Genomic DNA, 22,770 nt, shown 5'->3' on the forward strand with positions numbered 1-22,770 from the left:
GTGAGCCTGTTCTAAGCCTCCAGTCAAGCACCTTTTTCATCCATCTATCTTCAGACATACGTGCCACATGACCTGCCCAGTTCCAGTTTGGGAGTCAATGCATTGTATATTAGACTCTTATTTTCTAAGTGTCCAACAGTATTTAATGATTTCTACATACATTTAAGATGTGATATTAATGTCATTTCTGTTGTTTATACCTGGAAACCTGATCCCCTGCCATCTATCTGTGCCACTATGAAGTTCTTAGTGCTGGAGAGATACCAAGCCCAGTCTACTTGGAATTTTTCAGAGACTAGTTGAGATCCTGGAGATGCATCACTGGAAGAACAATTAAATATCATTGTATCAGTAACAAAACAACCATTACTAAAAAAGCATTTAACATCATTGGAAACATTGATTGAATTAATGAATGGGTTTGGGGTGTGAAGAAAATCAGTAAAAATAACAAATTTTCCAAGAGAATTTCTACATATCTATCTTATTTATGGTAGGAGTAGGATCAATTTGGTGTATCCAGGTTCGGATCTTGCATACCAATAAAAGGGTCTCAGCTTAATAAAAGCTTTCTACATCCAATCATAGATGGTCGCTGTGAACTCGATCATTGAACGTCATGAAATTGTTCATATCATATACATACATGTGTATCAGTTCCACAATTTTGAGTAGTGTGGTTTTCAATCATGGGTAGAATAGTGAATTTTACATGTGTGTAAAGTAGTCACTTAATTATGGCAAGCCCTGTAAATACCCAGACATCCATATTCTTCTTCATCTACAGAGATGTCAAAAATGTAAATAAAACTGTTATATGGGAAATAAAATGAAGGAACAATGAGAATAGCAGAAATGTCTGAACTTGGAGTTGCAATCCATTCTCGTAAGTTGTAGACTGCTAGTATGTCCGCCTCCTTAATGTTGTGTTGAGAACGTTCGACTACCATACTGGGGGTCTTGGGTTTGATTCCCAGTCAAATAAATAAGTGATTTTTTTATTATATTATTTATTCAATTGGAATTAATACGGGTAGGCAGTAAAGGCAGGTAGTAAGGTAAGCTAGGTACTAATTAGTAAGTTAAGGCAGGTACTGGTTACATTTTTATGCCACGCGGGTAAGTTAAGATAGGCACTGCTTTACTGCCTATATGGAATTCCCGCCCTTGCCTGGACAATAGTGCCTGAAGCCAAGGGGTAATCACCTTTCCTTCTTGTGTTGACGATCAAGATAACACAGCGTTTATATGATGCAGTGCTCCATGGAGGGTTTGAAAAAGAAGAATATATCGTAGTCATACAGGAGAAAGTGACCAAGTGCATTGTTTTAGTAAAACGTGATCATTGACTATTTGATATCTTACTAGCTTAATATTGCCCTGAAAAAATCCCAAAGGATTTTAAACTTGGAAGTATAATATATTGAATTGGTAAAAATGACTAACTGCATTGATGTTTATTTTCTTGCCAAGCAAAAGTGACTTAAATGAACATTTTACCTCCCATTTTACCTACCCTCCTGAACATTTTACGTTTTGGTAGTTGGTCACTTTCTCCTGTACGACTACGATATATATATATATATATATATATATATATATATATATATATATATATATATATATATATATATATATATATATTTAAGTCTCTTGAAGGGAAATCTTAAAGTTGAAAGGATAAAATTAAGTGTGACTTACACTTGCAATATGAGTGGGAACGGCATCTCCTCATACTCCCTCAGCCCGGGGGGCAGGTACAGGCGGACCTGGGCGTGGTAGCCGTGCAGTACCTCCACTTGGAAGGAGCGCAGCTGCGGAGCCGCCAGGGCCGCCACGCGCTCCCTCAGCAAGCCCCCTGGATGAAGAATCCCGACCCTCGAGTTGGTCAGCGTCTCTGCCAGATATACAGACGGTGCTTCTGGCCCCAGACATTCCTGGTGGACAAGAACACACATTTGGGAGAAGAACAATTAGGCAAAATAAGATTTGACAGAATGAAAGATATCTAGAGGGAGATCGAAAAATTCATGGATGCTGCAAAGAGAAACATGGTTCGAAGACATGGCCTAGGTGACTTTGTCCATGGCAGAAGGACCTACAACCTGAGGATGAGGAGAGCTGACTACAGCAGTTTACAAAGATGATAAGTTGGGATGTAGCCAGAAGAATAATGAAAGTCAGTAGTGTTTTTCAAAAAAATATCTATATAAATTAAGGTATATTTATAAAGATATTTTTTGTCTCAATAACCGCTATCATATCTCAGTCGGAACTGACAGATAGGACTGCCATCTGTAGAAAACTAGAATTTTGTAAAGTGAATAGCTTTCCTTTTCTGACCATAGGTGAGAGTTTTTGAGGTTTATTTTTTCACCTATTTTGGTTATAGGCTTTGAAATGCCCAGACCTAGGTTTTTATGATTTTTAAATACGCCACACCACTGTCTTAATGTGCAAATAATCTTTGATTCTTCCGCATTCATGCATATCCTCATACATACCTGCCAATTATTCACATTCCTAATCTGACCACATTAAAATATTTGACATAATTGATCATGCCCAGTTTTCCTCAGTCTCCCTACATTCTACATTTTTAATTACATTCGCCTCATAAATTTGTTTTACCATTCTTTCCTCACTCATTCATTTCACATGCCCAAACCATCTCAACACACCTTTCTTAATTTTATCAATAATGCTTATCTCATCCTTGCGTTCTTTCTTACATATTTCTTACTATATTCCTATAAAACATAAATGAATATGAATTATAGATTAGTGCCTGTAAGTAGAATCAGTTGTTGGAGCTAAATATTACGTTGTTATACAGGCAGTTGTTAGGCACGCTCTCATTAAGGTTACCTTTGCATTCTTTCCTTATTTCACCGTTCAAACATCTATCATACATATATTAACATATTTCCCACTATATTCCTATAAAATATAAATCAATGTAAATCAAAGATTAATTTAATGAGTACCTGTACGTAGAATCTGTTGTTGGAGCTAAATATGAAGTTGTTATAGAGGCTATTATTCGTCACACTCTCATTGAGATTCTTTCCTTATTACATACGTCATTCGAACATCCATCATACATATATTACATATTTCTAACTTCATTCCTATAAAATATTAATCAATAAAAATTATAGATTATTTAATGAGTACCTGTACGTAAAATCGGTTGTTGGAGCTAAATATGACGTTGTTATAGAGACAGTTGTTCGGCACACTCTCATTGAGATAGAAGACTCCATTTCTCTTCCCGGCTACATTCAGATGAGCATAAGATTTTGCTGGACCATTCATGGATGCAGTCACTTTGAGTGTCGCCTCGGTAGCCCTCGAAGCGGCCACCGTATCTGTCACATTGAGGTCTTCGTACATCTCTCCTGAAGTGGTTGAGAAGGCCTCGTCTGCTTCGACTTGGGTGGTAGCCGGTTGGTCTTCGATTGTGGTGACAAAGTTCTGCGCGAGCCCGGCTTCGGTTGGGCAGGTAAGGCATTGCATGGTCGACATGTCGGACCACAGATTGGTCCCTTGGTTCTCTCCCTGCGTATAGTATGTCCGGGATCCGTCGTCGTCGGGAGGTTTGGTCGCCTGCAGCTTTATCCGGTAGAGATGTCGCTGCCCGGGTTTTTTCTCGGGTGTTGCCAGGAAATATCTGAAAAGGAATCAAAATAATTCCACGAAAATGTGTTACCAGCCGCGTTTTATCTGGATACTATACCACATGTAAAAACCTATCAATCTTAACTGGGAGAACATAAGTCCTAGTTCCAACCCTAATGCAATAAAGCATAGACTTGGCTTAAGAAGGGTGAAAGTAGACTGAGTGCAGTTGAAATGCGATCCCTCAAGACAAATGTGCGGCAAAACGATGTACGACAGATGTTCAAATGGTGAAATATAGAATTAATGCAAAGGTGAGATAAGCATTATTGATAAAATTAAGAAAGGTGTTTTGAGATGGTTTGGATATGAAAATCAAATAAGAAGTAAAGAAAAAATAGTCAAATAAATTTATGAAGCGAATGTGGTTGGTAATAGAAGCAGAGGAAGACTGAGGAAAACTGGTCTTCCTTTGCTTCTATTACCAACAAAAAAAAAGTATTTCAAATACTTGGGCATGGACAGGAGTTGGAGGGTATATACGAGGAGATGCATAAATATGGAAAAGATGAAGATTGTATGCAAAGACAGATTGGTGTGGCGTCTGATTCTCTCTCCCCACCCCTACGATGTTAGTTAGTTTTTATTTATAAATATATGTATGTACATATATGTAAGACGCACAGAACATGATCATATTGTAAACCAGGTAATCGCCGTGGATCTTCGTCAAAAGACAATTAGAGGAAGACCAAAGAATTCATGGATGCCACAGAAAGATAACATGATTCGAACGCATGGCCTAGGTGACGTTGTCCAGGATACAAACAATTGCTAAGATGCACTACCCTGTCTGGCAGCGAGGGTGATTCTACTCTCGGTGATCCAGAGACCGACAATGTATCAGGGCCAGCTTGCGGGATTCCGGGGCAAGCAAAGTGAGGCAGAGGAAACAAATTCGTTGAAGGTCCTACAACTTGAGGACGAAGAGAGCTGACCCCAACAGTCTACAAAGACATAAGTTATGATGAAGCCAGGAAGAATAAGATGTATATATCATAGTCATTTAGGAGAACGTGACCAAGTGCATTTATAAAAAAAAACGTGATCATTGACTATTTGATATCTTACTTAGCTTAATATTGCCCTGAAAAAATCCCAAAGGATTTTAAACTTGGATGTATAATAGATTGACTTGTTAAAAATGACTAACTGCATTGATGTTTATTTTCTTGCTGAGCAAAAGTGACTTAAATGACCCTCGTGAGCATTTTACATTTTGGTAGTTGGTCACTTTCTCCTGTAGGACTACGATATGTATGTATTCGTACGTATACGACAGACTTATAATTATGATATGGAACGTACACATAGCCGTTGTCCTCGTCCCAGGCCTTGAGGGCGGTGACCTCGAAGCGGCCCATGGTGACGGGCGCGCTGCGGCCCTGCTCGCCCACGTGCACGACGTGGCAGTAGCCCCCCGCGTCGCCGTCGCGCACCGAGGCCAGCGTGAGCAGCCCCTGGCCCTGCCGCGAGTACAGGAACGGGGGCCCCGGCCGCAGCGCCGGCTCCCCGCCCAGCGTGGACCACATGCCGGACTGGGCACGCTCGCTGTATATCTGGAATTGAAACAACGACATTAAGCGTGAACTCTTAAATATACAAACTCAAGATGCCATGAGTGAGTTTTTTTTATTCATCATTTAAATGTTAAATCAATCACTAATTTTTTGAGTCTACTAAGTTATATTTTATTGTTGAAAAAATATGTAAACGTCGATTTTTGACAATTGTTTCGCCTAGTTATGGCTTTTTCAAATGAATGTCAATCAAACATGCCATAACTAGGCGAAACAACTGTCACAAAATTGATTTTCATGTGTTTTTTCAACAATAAAGTACAACTTAGTAGAGTCGAAAAATTGGTGTTTGATTTAACATTTCATACATAAATTAAAATGGAGTTCTTTAAATTAAAAGCCAAATATATTAATAAATGAGTTTTTAAAAACTTATTATAGTTTTATATCATAGTCAATGTAATAAGCAACATATCGTGGGTATACTGACAGAGAAATTTAACTCTAAAATCCCTGATGGATAAATAATCCCTGTTATTTGAATCTTTTAGCCTGAATAAAACACTCGCTATTAAACAGAAAGTTAAATATACTTGTAAAACCACATATATCGCTCACTCCTTTCAAGAACGTCATAAATAAAAAAACTTGATTTTTCAGGAGAAGGAGGTACAGCTCCTCGTCCACCAACGAGGAGCTGTACCTGGATGACCCCAAGAAGACGCTGCGCGGCTACCTGGAGCGGGAGGGCGTTCCACTGGAGTACTACTGCCAAGAGAGGGGCCCCGGGCAGTTTGTGTGCCGGTAAGTGTACCCCCAAAATAAAAGTTTTAAAATAAAAACAATAAAGGCAACTAGAAAAACAAACAATTTAACAATTCGCTCACTCCTTTCAAGAACGTCATAAATCAAACAACTTGATTTTTCAGGAGAACGTTTTTAAAGTTTAATAATATAATATGTACAATGTATTAAAAATAAATATCAAGCCACTTACTGAACTTTTTACTGTGTAACAGATATTTTTAGGTAAACCTGAAGGTTTTTTCTCCATTTGAAAAATATTTAGTAAATTTAAAAAAATAATAATACAATACCTTTTCTTCAAAATGCTAAAATAACGCTTTCTGCCCTGTAGCGGGTAAATATGAAGTTAAAAATATGCCTCTTTTGCTGGGATATAGTACATTTTCTGGGCGTTCCGAAAACATGCACAACTGAAAATTGACGATTTTTGATTTATGACGTTCTTGAAAGGAGTGAGCGATATATGACATTTCAAACTACTTAGTGTATTTTGCCAGTTTATAGAACGTTGAAAACTTGAAAATATGCATCATTAAGTCAAATTGCATATTTTCTAGTCAACGTCTTTTGCCAGTACACCTACGATATATTAATCAAAGAAAAAATGCACAAAAAGAGTTAAATTAAAAAAATAAAAATCATATTATTTATTGATTCGGCATTAACTTTGTGGAATGATATATTGATTATTTAAAAAAAATTAAACACTTGAATATGCCACTTAATGAGTTTTATTTATAAATACAACTGTTTCGAAAACTTACAGACGTTTTCATCTTCTGGTAAAATATATAAATCTGGTTATATATAAATTAAACTCATTTAGTGGTATATTCAAGTGTTTAATTATTAAAAAATAATAATAAAAATCAATTATATCAGCTACAAACATAAACAATAAATAATAAGTGTAAGTCCCTCTCCAAGCAAAAGAGAGTAGTCTCTTTATTGGAGAGAATAGCGTAGTTAATTTTAAGATTGTAAAGAAGAACTGTCTAGAAAATGAATGAAATTATAAAAAAACTCACTGTACTATTTACAAAAAATAAATAAAAAAATCAAAAATAAATAAATGCTTTTTATAATTTTTTTAACTCCTTATCTTTTGATAACCCTTTTCTCTTCAAAACCGTATATTTATTTTGAAGAAAAACTTATTTTAACTAACTAACTAACTAACTAACCATCACGCTGCTTCCCCGCAGGGGTGGGCAGAGAGAATAGAGCGCCACACCACTCTGTCCTTGCAAACATTCTTCGCCTCTTCCACGTTCAAGCATCTCCTCATACATACCCGCCGATTGTTACGACTACTAACCTGACCACTTTCAAGTATTTGGCATACCTGATCGTGCCATGTTTTTCTCGGTCTTCCTCTGCTTCTTTTCCCGCTAACATTCGCCTCATAAATTTGTTTTACCGTTCTTTCCTCACTCATTCGTTCTACATGTCCAAACCATCTCAACACACCTTTCTTAATTTTATCCATAATGCTTATCTCAGCTTTGCATTCCTTCCTTATTTCACTATTCGTACATCTATCATAAGTACATCGATTTGTCGCACATTCTTCTGAGAGATCGCATTTCGACTGCATTCAGTCTACTTTCATCCTTCTTTTGCCAACTCCATGTTTCACTTCCATACATTAGAGTTGGAACCAGGACTCCGTTGTGCACTGCCAGTTTAGCTTCCGCTGATAGGTTTTTATTTGCTATAACTGATTTCAGTGCACCATTCACTTTGTTCCCAGCATTCACTCTCCTTTCTAAGTCTTTATCAAACAACTACAAAAAACAACAAAACAAACAAAAAACTAAACAACAAAAAACTTATTTTTCTATACAAAAATGGTGTTTTTAGTAAAATTACGTTAAATATTACCTGGCTTTAAAGAAAATAAGGTTGCAGGCTTTTGATTATTCCGCCTAAAGGCCCAGTAATCAGTAGACCGCAACTGAATTCTAAACTGTATATATTACAAAAGGAAAATTAATTCTTTACTTACATCTTGGCAATTGAATTGAGGCGTTTTGCAGATGCTGATGATGGAGTAGTTCTGCATTCTGTTGAGGAACAGCACTGCCACCTGTCGTTCTGCCACCCAAGCTGTGTACATCACATAGCTGTCTGGAAACCACAGAAGACAATGACTTTTGAGTACTTGCACTTAAGAGTTGAATTTCCACTGCAGAAAATGGTCACCAACAAATGGAAATAAGACTGCCCGAACACGGTATTTCTAGGCTTTCTGTCAAGCATGTAAAAGGTGCTTGTCTGGAGGCCTAGAACAGGACACAGAAGCGTGGGTAGGCCCCAGACAAGATGGTCTGATGACATTAAGGGAGTGGCGGGCCTGCACTGGAAGAGAGTCGCGACAACTGTAGAAGTCCAAGAGAGAGGCATTTGTTCAATACTGGACACAAAAAGAAGGCCGAAGTAAGTAAGTAAGCATACTTAAGATTTCAAGACTGAAATCGATCGCTTTGAATAAATGAATCTTTGATACTGAGCCAGTGTTTTTATCATCCTCTCAATTTCCTGTGACTCTGGTACCATACTCTGGTAGAAGAAACACTCGGGCTAGACTAACTGATTTAGTTTAATGAATTTGAGTTACATGTTTCAAGTCAGAAGAACAAAAATGATATGTTTAAACATACCTGGTTCAACATTAGAACTGGGCTGAATGGCATGAGGAAACAGGTACTTGGGTGTCTTGAGATTTACTGTGTAGATTGTCACATCTGGATTCTCTGTATTTGCCTGAAAAATAAAAGATTAACTTGAAAAAATGTTTTATTTAATGTATCTATTTATGAAGTATGAGAAATGAGGACATGTGGAGATTTTTTTTTTGAATTACCAAATGTCCAAGTGACTCTGAAATCTAGCTACGGCTAATGCAACACCGTTTATCATGTCCCTACTCAAGCTTCAACTTTATAAGTTTCATAGCCTATGCCTACTTGTGAGTGGATTTACTGTTTTTGTTTAAAGTTATTATAGTTTCATGTAATTCATGAGTGAAAATTCTAGGCAAAAACACTTGTTACATGTGGAGAAGAATACAGAAGCTCCTTATATAGAACGTCCGGGAAAAATTGAACGGGTCCGATACCTTGCGGAAAACCCGCTTGCACATCGCGGGTGTAAACTGTGCTCCTTTGTGTTAAGCTTAGGCTATGATTTTTCTCTGTGTTAATCTAACCATGATGCTGTGTGAAAAAACTGAAAATAAAGAATTGATATGAAGTCTTATTCCTCATAACTGAGGGTTGTGACCCTTGTGGAAGCAATGAATCTTCTCCAGTTATCCCTTGACTGCGCTGTACGTAGCGCTCCAACCACCGAGGTGCCTGCTGCTGCCTTAACTTGATCGGTCCATCGTGTGGGGATCTTCCTCTCCTTGTCTTCCCCTCCAGGCTATCGATTACAACCAGTCGATTCAGGCTTAATTACCACGCGCAACGCGTTCAAAGAACTGAAGAATCCGTCGTGTACAGACATTGGCCAGAGTCAAGCCATCTAAGCGTAGTTTCGGACTAATGGACTCGTTGGTGGGTCTAGTTTTCCATGAAATACAGGGCATGGGCGTCGAACACCACATTTCAAAAGCAATTGAATTTTTCTCCTTACCGCTGCTTTTATGGTGCATGTTTCAGCAGCATAGAGAAAAATGGAGTGGACTAAACTCCTGACAAGCTTTATCATGGTGTTGTTACTCACACCCCGGTCTTTCTAGATTTTTTTCTAGCTAAGACATATGAAGTCTAGGTCTTGTAAAAAGCCAAGAAGAAGATGGTATGATTTATTACCTTGGGATACCGAACGCTCCTGATTTCAGGGTACTTGAGTTGATCCTGCTGGTTAGATCCACCGTACCAAGCCCAGCGGTGTTCTCCAACGCGGGTGTCATTGTACGTGGCGTACATCAGGTACTGCCCATCTGCGCTGAACCACAGAGCGTGGTCTGTCCGCAATATCTCAGTCTCGTACAGATGGTCTGGCACTCCGTTAAATATCACACCGGGCTTGCCTAGGAATGGAGGTATTATTCATGATTAGTACAGTAAGTGCCGTCAGTGAATAAAACTAGGAGAGAAAACACTCAATGCAATATTAACTCTTACCACTCTGTAGGCCAGACATTCTGGCCCGTATGATTCTAGTAGGCAGCTCCATGGGCCACAATGTCTGGCCCGGCGCAGGTATAACATTAATCACTGATTTCTCTATCACCCAAGTATATTCTACCAAAAAATATTTCAGATAAATACAGTTAATCTTAATTAACACAGTCATACGAATTGCCAGACAGAGTGTCCCAAAATTAAAGAACCAAAATATTTATTTTAATGGTAGCTAACCCTTATCCGCACCCAATGGTGCATAGGGCGCTGCATCGTATAGAAGCAGTGTTATTTTAATGGTTAAAAATACACAAAAGGGATCAGCCTTGCGCTTCAGGTACCAGTCCAGGGTATTAATCAATAATTATTAGACCGAAAAATTACTGATATTTATTTTGACCCTCTTGGGAAACGAACCCGGGATCTCCAGCATGGTAGCCTACCGCGCTTACCGCTACACAACGGAGGCGGTAAAAACTATTATTATTCAGCTAATATAATTCAAGGCCATACAAAAATTTTGTACATGTTTTGAAATTTTTCGCATAAATTTATACTCGCAATCAAATTGTGAGAAATTTCATTTGCCGATTTTTTCTAACAAGGTTGCTCCGCAGGGCCCGCGCAATCGATTTAGATTTAAAATTTTCTACATATCAATTTTTGATTCAACCACCCTACCTTCGGATTATTTTCTGGGGTTATTCTGTAGAATTTTTTTCTGCAGAATTATCTTTTTTTATGCAAACATGTTTTTTATGCCATAATAACGGATTTTCAGGACGGAACTGATGTCCTTTTTTTTTACAACATTTTGAGTGTGTCTAAATACTTGTTCACAAAATCTGGATTATCTCCACTTATTATTTTCATATTATTTTTTGACATCTCATCAATTCATCTCACCAATAGATGTCTCTAGTGAAGTTCTAGTGATTCAAGAATAATGTTTCAAAATTGATTCATATACATAGAACTTCCAGGAATTTGAGTAGTGTGGTTGTCAATAATGGGTAGAATTGGTAAATTACATGTGTGTAAAGTGATCACTTAAACCAGCCTATGACGGTCGTCAGCCCCGTGAATGCCCAGACTTCCATATTCTTCTTCATCTTTGATGAGATGTGAATAAATAATATGATGTACTTTTCGCTAGCGTGTTCCTTCTCTCTGTCTCGAATTAAATATTTCTGGCACAGGGTTAGCGCAAATTGCGGAAAAACGACGCGTATCACGTACGTTCGTATGTGTAGGGTGGTTAATTGAAAATTTATTTTTGAAATTACAGCCGTTCTGCATAATGTGCAAAGTATATTGTTTTTAAACCTGTGCTTGTTATTCTGCATACGAGAGGCTTGAGCACTCTCGGCTTGTAGTAGATGTCGTTATCGTGGACAAACACCACTGCATTCCCATCCGGAGACCACTCGGCGTGTTGGAGGAGGGGAGCGTCTCGATCGTCTTCAATCGGAGACAGCGGAAATCTTGTTCTATAGTGAATTTTTTTTTATTTTTTATTTATTTCATAAAATAAATGTTACAAAGTAAAATAAAACTAAAATTATAGATTGTAAAGGATGATTGATGATTGTTATTACATATTTACTGTAAGTTATTATCTTTTTTGTACTCATTATTTTTTTAAAGTTATTTCATGTAGGATTTCATGAGGAACAGGCACCGTGTAACATAGTTGTGTACTAAAAATTAAGATATGTGTGCTGGGATTATTTAAGCATGTGAATCGAATGAGTGAAGATAGAACAGTAAAATCAATTTATGAGGTGAATGTAGTAGAAAAGAATAGGTATTGAAGCAGAGGAAGGCCAAGGAAAACATAAAAAATACATATCTATATTTTATCTTTGAATTCATTAATTATACAAAATAAAGCAATGAGAGTGGTGCTCAAGAGAAATACATATAATAATATAGAAAAAATGAGAAAATAACTAAACTGGTTATTTATAAAATTAAATACGCTGGTCTTTTTATATAAATTAAAAAAAAATACCAGAATATTTAAAGGATAAAATAGTGTTAAACAATTTTTTTATGAACATATTAATACAAATAAGGATAGAATAAGACTGCCATTGACAAAATTGTTTAATGTATAAGGGTTTAAAAATGTATGATGTATGTTTGAAAATGTATGCCTGAATGTATGAAGAATGAAAAGAGTCTAAGAATTTAAAAATAAATGTTTTATTTACTGTAAAAAGATGTAAATATATAAATATGATATTAATTAAAAAAATAAAATAATAAAACCCTTATCCGCACCCCAATGATGCATAGGGCACTACGTCATATAAACGCAGTGTTATCTTGATCATTTACACATGAAGGAAAGGTGATCAGCCCTCCGCTTCAGGTACCAGTCCAGGGTAGTATTGAATAAATATGACAGTGAAAAAATCACTTATATTTATTTTAACCCCCTTGGGAATCGAAACCGGGACCTCCAGAACGGTAGCCGAGCGTGCTGACCATTACACTACGGAGGCATGATATTAATTAAGTGTAAATAATAGTTTATATTAGTGTAATATGAGCTAATTGAAGAAATATAAAAAGAATATTTTTTAAAAATGTAAATCCATACCTAGTTGCTATTTCGTACACATGGTATCTAGCTAGCGTTGTGTACTGGAATACTTTTTTCACGTCTGATATGAGAAGAACGTATTTCAGGTTACTTGACACCTTGAAGTCAACTGCATCTAGTTGTCTCTGGAAAATATCAAACAAAATTAGTATTTCATATAAAAAATAAAAAAATAAAATCAAAAAACTTAAAAGTAGCTCACAAGTTGTCATTCGGAGTTGACGTATTCGCCACGCAATGCACAATAAAAACGACATTTAGGAGTTTTTTAATTCAAATTTTTTAAATCATATTTTTAAACCATATTATCATATGGTGTATGGAGCGCGTGGAAGTTTTTGGTAAGGGAAGGGTTTTTAACTATGAGTATTTCAATGTTTTAGAATTTAGTACATAAACCCTGATGATGGCAAGGTTCTTGTCGAAACCGGTTGGATAATGTTTACCAATAAAAAGTGGTTAAAACAAAATTGTTTTATTTTATAAAGTTAGAAAAAAAGTATTTATTTATTTAGGGTAAACAGTTTATTTATTGGCCACATAAGGTGAATCTTTCATTCGCACGTATTTGAACGCAACGTAGTGTCAAAAATTCAAGGCAATCCGTGAATTACTTTAAAAGATATTTTGAACAAACACATACTTACATTTTATTAATATAGATATTTTATAAAATGAAAACAGCTATAAAAAATACCTTACATCCGCTATATATAAATTTCATTTTGGAAAACCACATATTATAATGTAATGATTAATACAATCGTTTTTCTCCTTCAAACTTTCATTCGCACCCGATGGTGCATAGGGCATTGCATTATATAAACGCAGTGCTATCTTGATCATATGAAGGAAAGATGATCAGCCCTCCGCTTCAGGTACCAGCCCAGGGTAATATTGAATAAATATTAGAGTGAATAAATCTTTTTCATCCTCTTCGAAACCTTATCCGCACCCCGATGGTGCATAGGGCACTGCATCATAGAAACGCTGTGTTATCTTGATCGTTAACATATGAAGGAAAGGTGATCAGAAAGGTGACCATTACAGGGTAATATTGAACAAATATTGGCGTGAAAAAATCTCTTATATTTATTTGACCCCCCCCTGGGAATCGAACCCGAGACATCCAGCACGGTAGCCGAGCGTGCTGATCGTTAAATTGCCGAGGCGGACGAATTACTTTAAGAGATTGAATATTTTTAACAAACGAACATAAACATTTTATAATTAAAACAATGTTACATTTTAATTATGAAATGGAAAATCACAAAGTAAGTGCTTCAAATATAAATTATATAAACATTTTATTTATAAATATATTGTACTATAAAAGTACAGCTTTAAAGAATGCCCTACTTTTGTTATTTATAAATTTTATAATGGAAAACAACGTCACAATTTAAAATTAAACGAATTACACCACAAGATTCATATTTTGTTTTTTACAATCATAAATCACTATAAAAGTCTTCTCCAATGCCTACTATATTTTTTTACAGACAGCGCATAATTTTTAGATTCATGACGAACGAATCACTGAAACGTGTAATCCGATTTCGATATAAACTGATTTGACAGAAATGATATTAGTTTCTGCAAAAATCCGCCTCGGAAAACTGCCAGGTATTTGATATATCATATAACTCAGTCGGCTGTGAAACCAAATTTAGTAAGTACTGATTTTGGTGATATATTCAGCCACACATATATGAATGGGTGCCTCAGTGCAATACCTCTCTAGTCACTTAATACAAAAACGATATACACACATCGCTCACTCCTTTCAAGAACGTCATAAATCAAAAAACTTGATTTTTCAGGAGAACGTTTTTAAAGTTTAAAAATATAACACAATGTATTAAAAATAAATATCAAGCCACTTATTGAACTTTTTACAGTGCAATAGATCTTTTTAGGTAAAACCTAAAGGTTTTGTCTTCATTTGAAAAATATTTAGTTTATTTAAAAAATATATTAAACAATACCTTTTCTTGAAAATACAAAAACAATATTTTCTGCCCTATAGCGGGTAAATATTTAGTTAAAAATATGCCGCTTTTGCTGGGATATAGTACATTTTCTGGGCATTCCGAAAACATGCGCAGCTGAAAATTGACGATTTTTGATTTATGACGTTCTTGAAAGGAGTGAGCGACATGTGAAGATTCAATTTTCAGTTCAAATTCATCGAAATGATGTATTTTCTTATCAATTATTTAAAAAATTAAACACTTGTGTAATACCACATAATGAGTTTTGTTTCATTACTCATGACTAGTTTCGAAAACCATAGATGTTTTCTTCTACAGGTGAATAATAATAATAAACCTAACGAGCAAAAAAATATTCAGGTTTAAATTTTAGGTCATAAGTTTTACTATTCCCTTGTAGATAAAAACATCTGTAGTTTTTGAAATTAGTCGTGTGTAATGAAATAAAAGTCATCAAGTTGTATTATCTAAGTGAAAATTATTTTTCGGTAATTAAAAAAAAAATTAACATGTCATTCCACGAAGTTAATGCTGAATCAATAAATGATATATTTTAATATCAGCGGATATCCGAAATTCCGAAAAATCCGAACAAGATTTTGAATAAAAACATATGTAGGAAAACGTTTTTATTTTAAAATACGCAAAGACTGAATAACGCATTTATTATTTTATGATTATTATTTTTTGAAAATAAAGTTACATTTTTATACAATTTCTATATATTTTTACTTATTACAATCTTATAATTTTAGTTGCGCTGAGCCTCTCCAAAGATAGGACTTTTTTATTTTATTTTTAAATCACATATAATTATTATATAAAACCTAAGTTTGTTTAAAAAATGTGAACTAATTAACTAATCACCACGTAGTGCCATATGGACCATAATTTTGAGGTGCCATATGCACCATCTAAGTACGGATATGGTCCCAAGAAAAAAGAATTTATGATAATTTGTCGAAATTCATACCTTGAAAATACCCCTCAAATTAACTTATAAGAAAAAAAACGTATCGCTCACTCCTTTCAAGAACGTCATATATCAAAAATCGTCAAGTTACAGTTATGCATGTTTTCGGAATGCCCAAAAAATGTACTATATCCCAGCAAAAGAGGCATATTTTTAACTTAATATTTACTTGCTACCGGGCAGAAAGTGTTTTTTTTGCGTTTTGAAGAAAAGGTATTGTTTATTTATGTTTTAAATATAGGTACTTAATATTTTTCAAATGGAAAAAAAACATTCAGGTTTTCCCTAAAAAGATCTGTTGCACAGTAAAAAGTTCAATAAGTGGCTTGATTTTTTTTTAATGTATTGTATTATATTTTTAAACTTTGAAAACGATCTCCTGAAAAATCAAGTTTTTTTATTTTATGACGTTGTTGAAAGGAGTGAGCGATATGTTTGTTTTTAATTAGATTATTATGTTTTCAAACATTTTTCGCTCTCTTTTATATTTTTCAGTTGGTAGAATTGCACCATTTAAAAAAAATGTATTATTTAGGTACTTACCTAATTAAAATCGAACAAATAAGTTCAAATCACAAAACCTACAAAGTTTTATCGCGTTCTATTATTTGTCTTTCCCGCCTTTCGGATAGTTTCCTTTTTTGGCGGGAGATGTCACCAGCAGTTGGAAAAATCCTCCATTTTATCGGAAACGAGTCGAGCTTATGCCTAATTGGGCGAATCGACGCCGTTAAATCCAGATTATTAATCCTCGGTTTAACTACCAACTGGGGGTGAGAAAATAACGAATCTCCGGAGATAACCGACGGTCAAAGGTTATTATTTCATTACGAACAAGGTTTCGAACGGCTCATTGTATTGTTTTATAATTCCAGACGCATGGGAAATTTCGTATATAAATTTTAAATAGGAAATGGCAATTGAAAACGCTTAATTATTAATAGAATCTATTTTAGAAAGCTACTTAAAGAAAATCAAGATAAATTTTCCGACTAACTTGGGCGATTCTCAAAGTTTGTTTTCGTTTGAACCTCCTTTTTATCGAATAATGTTTAAATACACTATTGGGACTATTCTCTATCACAAACATAAATATTGTAATGGGTGACCAAAAGATTTTATATAGTATTTTATATAAAGTAAGAACTTAAAAAAAATCATTTAAGTACTACGTGTGTTACTGCTAACGGTACCGGAACACTTGTCATTGGGAAGACGAAAACGCGCAAATGAAGATAATCATTTATTTATTGAAAAATCACAAAGTTTAAAGAACATAGGGTCACAAATATATCAAAAATTACAAAACACAAGGGGCGAGAAGAACAAAGAGACACCAATATAAAAACAGAGCGAGCGCGGCGTATACACGTTTCGAATCTTATTTAATCTGAGCACACAAATATTTGTCCGCCACCCCTTAAATACTATTTTAAAGGCGTTGCACGGGGTGGGGACAGTATTTGTAACATTTAAAACTTACTGAACAGCGTCTCTTTGTTCTTCTCGCGTACATTTATTAATACTATTTTTAATACATAATTATTCTGTAAAATACACAAATTTTGGCCGAAACACTCCCCTCCGTGAAACCAATCGGTTTCACCAAACGGTTCCCTTACTGAAATTCACTCGAGTGTTATCAATAAACATTTCAAAATATGTAGGTGACAGATAACACAAAAAATAAATCACATTATCATTAACAAAAAATTTTAAAATAATGCCTTCCTTCACAAATAAGGGTCCGTATACACGATAAATCAACTTCAGGGAGGCTCTTTTCTCTGAATACTTGTCAAAAAATATATCTCCTGTTTCTAGAGCTAAATATGTGGATAAACAAAAGTCATAAATTATACTAATACTGATGGATATATCGAGACGTTTTAAATTTCGTCGCCAATTCTGACGTTTTCATGGCTGACGTCGCCCTTTTTAGGGCTAAAGAAAACATACTTCACTTGAATTATAGGTCCAGTGTTATTTGACGCGCCACGTGTCACATGACACGTTATCTCCCCGATTCATAGAATAACAAACGAAACCCATTTCGCCCTTTTAACTAAATGCAGGCCTCGTCAACCAAAGTGGATGGCCAGATGTGACATGAAAATACACATTGAACCAACAAAATATATCTGTAAAGTATAAACATTTTTATGAATTTTACCAATCAAAATTATTAATAAAGATACGTAATCAAACAATATTACCAATTCTGTTTTTAAACAAAACCAATTTTATCAATGGCTACTCAGTGCGAGATTTGAGTTTCGTTTCACCGTTATATATGCATTTTATGTAATTACAAAAACTTGATTGGCCTTGATAACCCAAACACGATTTAAAATACATTCCGATGAACCCGATCATACAAAAAATACATTCGTCTTACATGACCGCGGGCCGCGAGTTGGCCACCCTTGCTTTAAGGGATCTGTTATTTGTTTTAAGTCAACATAAATCGTCATCACACTCTTAAATTTAGACCTTTTTTCTTATCTCTATATTATTTTAAAATATTATTGAAATACAATTCAGGATAAAAAAATAAAAAAAAAACTTTGCTTTTACTTTAAGGAAATTTATGAAGGTATTTATTGGTATAATACTTTGCCGAGTGGAATTTTTACCTACTTAAGTATCCTTTCCCATATTTCAATGAGGTTAATGGCGCGCTGAGTAACTAATCGATATCATTTACAGTCATCTATATTTCGCACAGTTTTGTAATTCTATAATATGATTTTAAAACAAATTTTATACCGATTAACAAATGTAACATTACTAAAGTGACTTTACTTAGTCGATCAAATTTTATAAGAGTAAACACGGTCAGCGCTTCTAGTGGCTGCCCGGATGACGGCAGCGGCACAGCTTGTCGCTCCATCGGCGGCATTATAAATCTCCGCCCCAGCGGTGGCGGCACAGTTTCCTTTCCAAACGGAGGCGAAGGCGGTGGCACATTTTTCTGCCCATTCAGTGGCAGCAAAGGTTGCGGCTCCATGGGCGGCCTTACACATTTATCCCCCGAGGGCGGCATTACAAAATGCGGCTCCGAGGTCGGCATTACACATTGCGGTCCCAAGGACGGCAATACAGGTTGCGGCCAGGAGGGCGGCATTATAAATTTCCGCCCAAGCGGTGGCGGCTTTAAACATTGCTCCCCCGAGGGCGGCAATAAACACTGCTCCCCCGAGGGCTGAATTACACATTGCGCCCCCGATGGGGGCATTACACTTTGCGGCCCCGATGACGGCACTACACATTGCTCCCCCGAGGGCGGCATTACAAAATGCGGCCCCGAGATCGGCATTACACATTGCGGTCCCAAGGACGGCAATACAGGTTGCGGCCAGGAGGGCGGCATTATAAATTTCCGCCCAAGCGGTGGCGGCATTACACATTGCTCCCCCGAGGGCGGCATTAAACATTGCTCCCCCGAGGGCTGAATTACACATTGCGCCCCCGATGGGGGCATTACACTTTGCGGCCCCGATGGCGGCACTACACATTGCTCCCCCGAGGACGGCATTACAAAATGCGGCCCCGAGGTCAGCTTAACACATTGCGGTCCCAAGGACGGCAATACAGGTTGCGGCCAGGAGGGCGGCATTATAAATTTCCGCCCCAGATCAGGCGGCACAAGTTGCTGCCCACTTGCTGGCAGCACATAGTATTCAGACAGCACAGGTTGCCGCCCTAGCGGCGGCGAAGGCAGCAGGACAGGTTCCCGCTCCATTGGTGGCACCACAAGTTGCTGTCCACTCGGTGACAGCACAGGTTGCCGCCCTAGCGGCGGCGAAGGCAGCGGGACAGGTTCCCGCTCCATTGGTGGCACCACAAGTTGCTGTCCACTCGGTGACAGCACAGGTTGCCGCCCTAGCGGCGGCGAAGGCAGCGGGACAGGTTCCCGCTCCATTGGTGGCACCACAAGTTGCTGTCCACTCGGTGACAGCACAGGTTGCCGCCCTAGCGGCGGCGAAGGCAGCGGAACTGTTTTCCGCCCCATTGGTGGTGCCACAAGTTGCTGCCCACTCGCTGGCAGCAGCGGGTACTCAGACGGCAGCAGTAGATGGTTCACAGATATCAGCGGCGAAGGTTGCACAGACCGCGGCGGGGACTGACCTGAGCTGCACAGATCCGCCCGTTGTGAAATTTGATGCAGGGCAGATCGTTCAGATGTTCTTGATGACACTTTCATCAAAAGTTGACAGTGAAGTTCTTCCGCTTCCAATGCCTTTTCTTCTGCCGCCACTCGTGCATTTTCAACATCCGCCCTTTCTTTTGCGAGTCTTGCTCTCTGCCTGGCGATCCTCACTTTACCCGCAGAATACTCCATTCGCGCCTTCATGGACCACGCACTCCAACATATGCTGGTGGTCACTGAAGTAGTCCTATTGGCTTCCATAGTGTTCCAGATCCGGCTCGAAGGCCCAATTTGTTACTGCTAACGGTACCGGAACACTTGTCATTGGGAAGACGAAAACGCGCAAATGAAGATAATCATTTATTTATTGAAAAATCACAAAGTTTAAAGAACATAGGGTCACAAATATATCAAAAATTACAAAACACAAGGGGCGAGAAGAACAAAGAGACACCAATATAAAAACAGAGCGAGCGCGGCGTATACACGTTTCGAATCTTATTTAATCTGAGCACACAAATATTTGTCCGCCACCCCTTAAATACTATTTTAAAGGCGTTGCACGGGGTGGGGACAGTATATGTAACATTTAAAACTTACTGAACAGCGTCTCTTTGTTCTTCTCGCGTACATTTATTAATACTATTTTTAATACATAATTATTCTGTAAAATACACAAATTTTGGCCGAAACAACGTGTGACCAAGAGATTATTTATTGTATTTTATAAAAAGTTTGAATTAAAAAAATCATATAAGTACTACACATACCGTCAGTGTGAACCTACCCACATTATTTGTTCTTTAGACTGGCAAGTGCGTTGGTCGCCAAGTTGGCAAGCCTGCGCGGCGCGCTGTCATAGTCTGCGCGCGCGATGTATACTCAAGTTTTCAGACAAGATTTTCAATACTACTTTGAATCATGAGTACTACTTCGGATATTTTAAAAATATTCTACTTTTTTTGAAATACAATATGACGAATATTTTTTTTAAATATTGATAGCTCAACATAGATGAAGAAGAAAATGGAAGTCTGGGTATTTGCAAGGCCTACGAGATATCATAGGCTGGTTTAAGTAATTACTCTATACGTGTAACATTCACCAATTCTACCCATGATTGACAAACACACCACTCAAATTCTTGTAACTTCTAATTATATCGATCAATTTTAAAACTAACTGTTTGAATCAACTAAAATTTCATTTAGGATTATATTCATATACACAAGAAACGCTAGAAAATACCTTTTTCGTTTTTATTTTTACCTTAGACATTTTTTTTTGAATTACCTAACGTAAGTGACTCTGAAATCTAACTACGGCTTATGCAACACCGCTTATCATGACCCTACTCAGGCTTCAAGATATTATCTTGGACACACTCAAAATGTTGTAAGTGAATTTTGTCTTTTTCGAAATGCAGAGTTATTCGAATATTTTCTGTGATCCTTAAAATAGCGCGACCCACAGATTGAAAAACCTCATTTGCGTCACAGTTTTCTCATTTTTTGAGATGAATTCCAATTGAATTGTCAAGAGTATACGTAAAATACGAAGACTTAAATTCGTTTACGAATTTCTTAATTAATTTTCTTAATTAAAGCAAGTTTTTACGAAATTATAAGCACCGTCTCTTTTAATATCAAAATTATTTATAGACAGTTGGAATGAGATGAAATTCAGGTACATACAGTTCAATTAATACGTAAACTGACGTAAAAAATAATAAATTTTGGTTTATGACGCCAGTCAACGTATGAAAGGAAAAAGGTTTATGACGATTCCCGAAATTAAGACGAAATAAAGATGTTTGCAAAGACAGGGTGATATGGTGACATCATAGCGAGTGTTTTTGCCTAGAACTTTCACTCATAAATTACATGAAATTATAGTAACTTTAAACAAAAAGGGTAAATCCACTCACGAGTAGGCATAGGCTATGAAACTTAAGAAAGAAGAAAGAGTTGAAGCTTGAGTAGGGTCATGATAAGCGGTGTTGCATAAGCCGTAGCTAGATTTCAGAGCCACTTGGACGTTAAGTAATTAAAAAAAAAGCAGGGTGATATGGCGTTCTTTTCTCTCTGAGAATACTTACCCCTGAGGGGAAGCGGTGTGATGGCTAGTTATTTAGTTTATCCTATAAATTGCAACATAATTATATTTTTACTATTTTCATTTTTTAACTATTTATTTGGCAGACACCCAGTGAAAGGATGTTTCTGCCAGTGTCAAGTTTTATTTTTATTTACAAACAAAGAAATAATAGAAAATAATAAAAACAATTAATGCAAAATTTATAGTTTAAATAAAACCCAGGTAACATTCAATGCAATAAATTTTTTTATTGCTTAATATACCATTTTTGTACTGAAAAAAAAACTTTTTCTTCGAAATAAATACATGGTTTTGAAAAGAAAAGAGCAATTGAAAGGTAAGGCAAATTTTAGATATTTTTTACTATGAGGTAAAAGAATCTCGCATCTCTTATATCACTGCGACTATTTTAGGACTATTGTGACCTCCCCTATGTTATAGCTCACTCTCAAGACAAGGAGTTAAAAGAATATATAATTAATATATTTAATTTTTTTAAAAAATAAATGATTAACTAACCGTCAGAATATTATGATTTTTGTTGAAGTAGATAGTGTTTTAGTATTAATCAGTCTTGATAAAGAAGCGCTTAGTTTCGAAACTGAAAGACATGATAGTTAAGTTAAAATCAAATATTTATGGTGATTTTAAAACAAAGTTAAATTTTAATTATAAAATGGAATACCACAAAGTTAGTGCTTCAAATATAAATAAAAAAAATATTTATAGTTTTTTCAACATATGCCCAAAAAAATTGAATTTTAATTTATATTCCCAAAAATAAAAATCCCCTTGGAAACA

General features: G+C 36.3%; 1 protein-coding gene across 2 annotated transcripts in view; it reads right to left on the minus strand.

Annotated features, from left to right (window-relative positions):
• The window catches only part of LOC148313319 (inactive dipeptidyl peptidase 10), a 481,738-nt gene that overhangs the window by 6,545 nt on the left and 452,423 nt on the right, over positions 1–22,770 (minus strand). For both annotated transcript variants that reach the window (XM_088264681.1, XM_088264673.1), the window contains 9 exons: positions 12,750–12,877; positions 11,468–11,631; positions 9,827–10,047; positions 8,672–8,774; positions 8,017–8,138; positions 4,990–5,240; positions 3,178–3,673; positions 1,702–1,937; positions 201–321 (listed from right to left, as the gene is read on the minus strand). In XM_088264681.1, coding sequence (XP_088120807.1) covers positions 201–321; positions 1,702–1,937; positions 3,178–3,673; positions 4,990–5,240; positions 8,017–8,138; positions 8,672–8,774; positions 9,827–10,047; positions 11,468–11,631; positions 12,750–12,877 — 1,842 coding nt within the window. The remainder of the gene's footprint in view (positions 1–200; positions 322–1,701; positions 1,938–3,177; positions 3,674–4,989; positions 5,241–8,016; positions 8,139–8,671; positions 8,775–9,826; positions 10,048–11,467; positions 11,632–12,749; positions 12,878–22,770) is intronic.

The sequence above is a fragment of the Brachycentrus maculatus genome, unplaced genomic scaffold (assembly GCF_059751285.1).
Source record: "Brachycentrus maculatus isolate JH-2025_06_01 unplaced genomic scaffold, ASM5975128v1 h1tg000015l, whole genome shotgun sequence".
In the NCBI taxonomy this organism is placed as follows: Eukaryota; Metazoa; Arthropoda; class Insecta; order Trichoptera; family Brachycentridae; genus Brachycentrus; species Brachycentrus maculatus.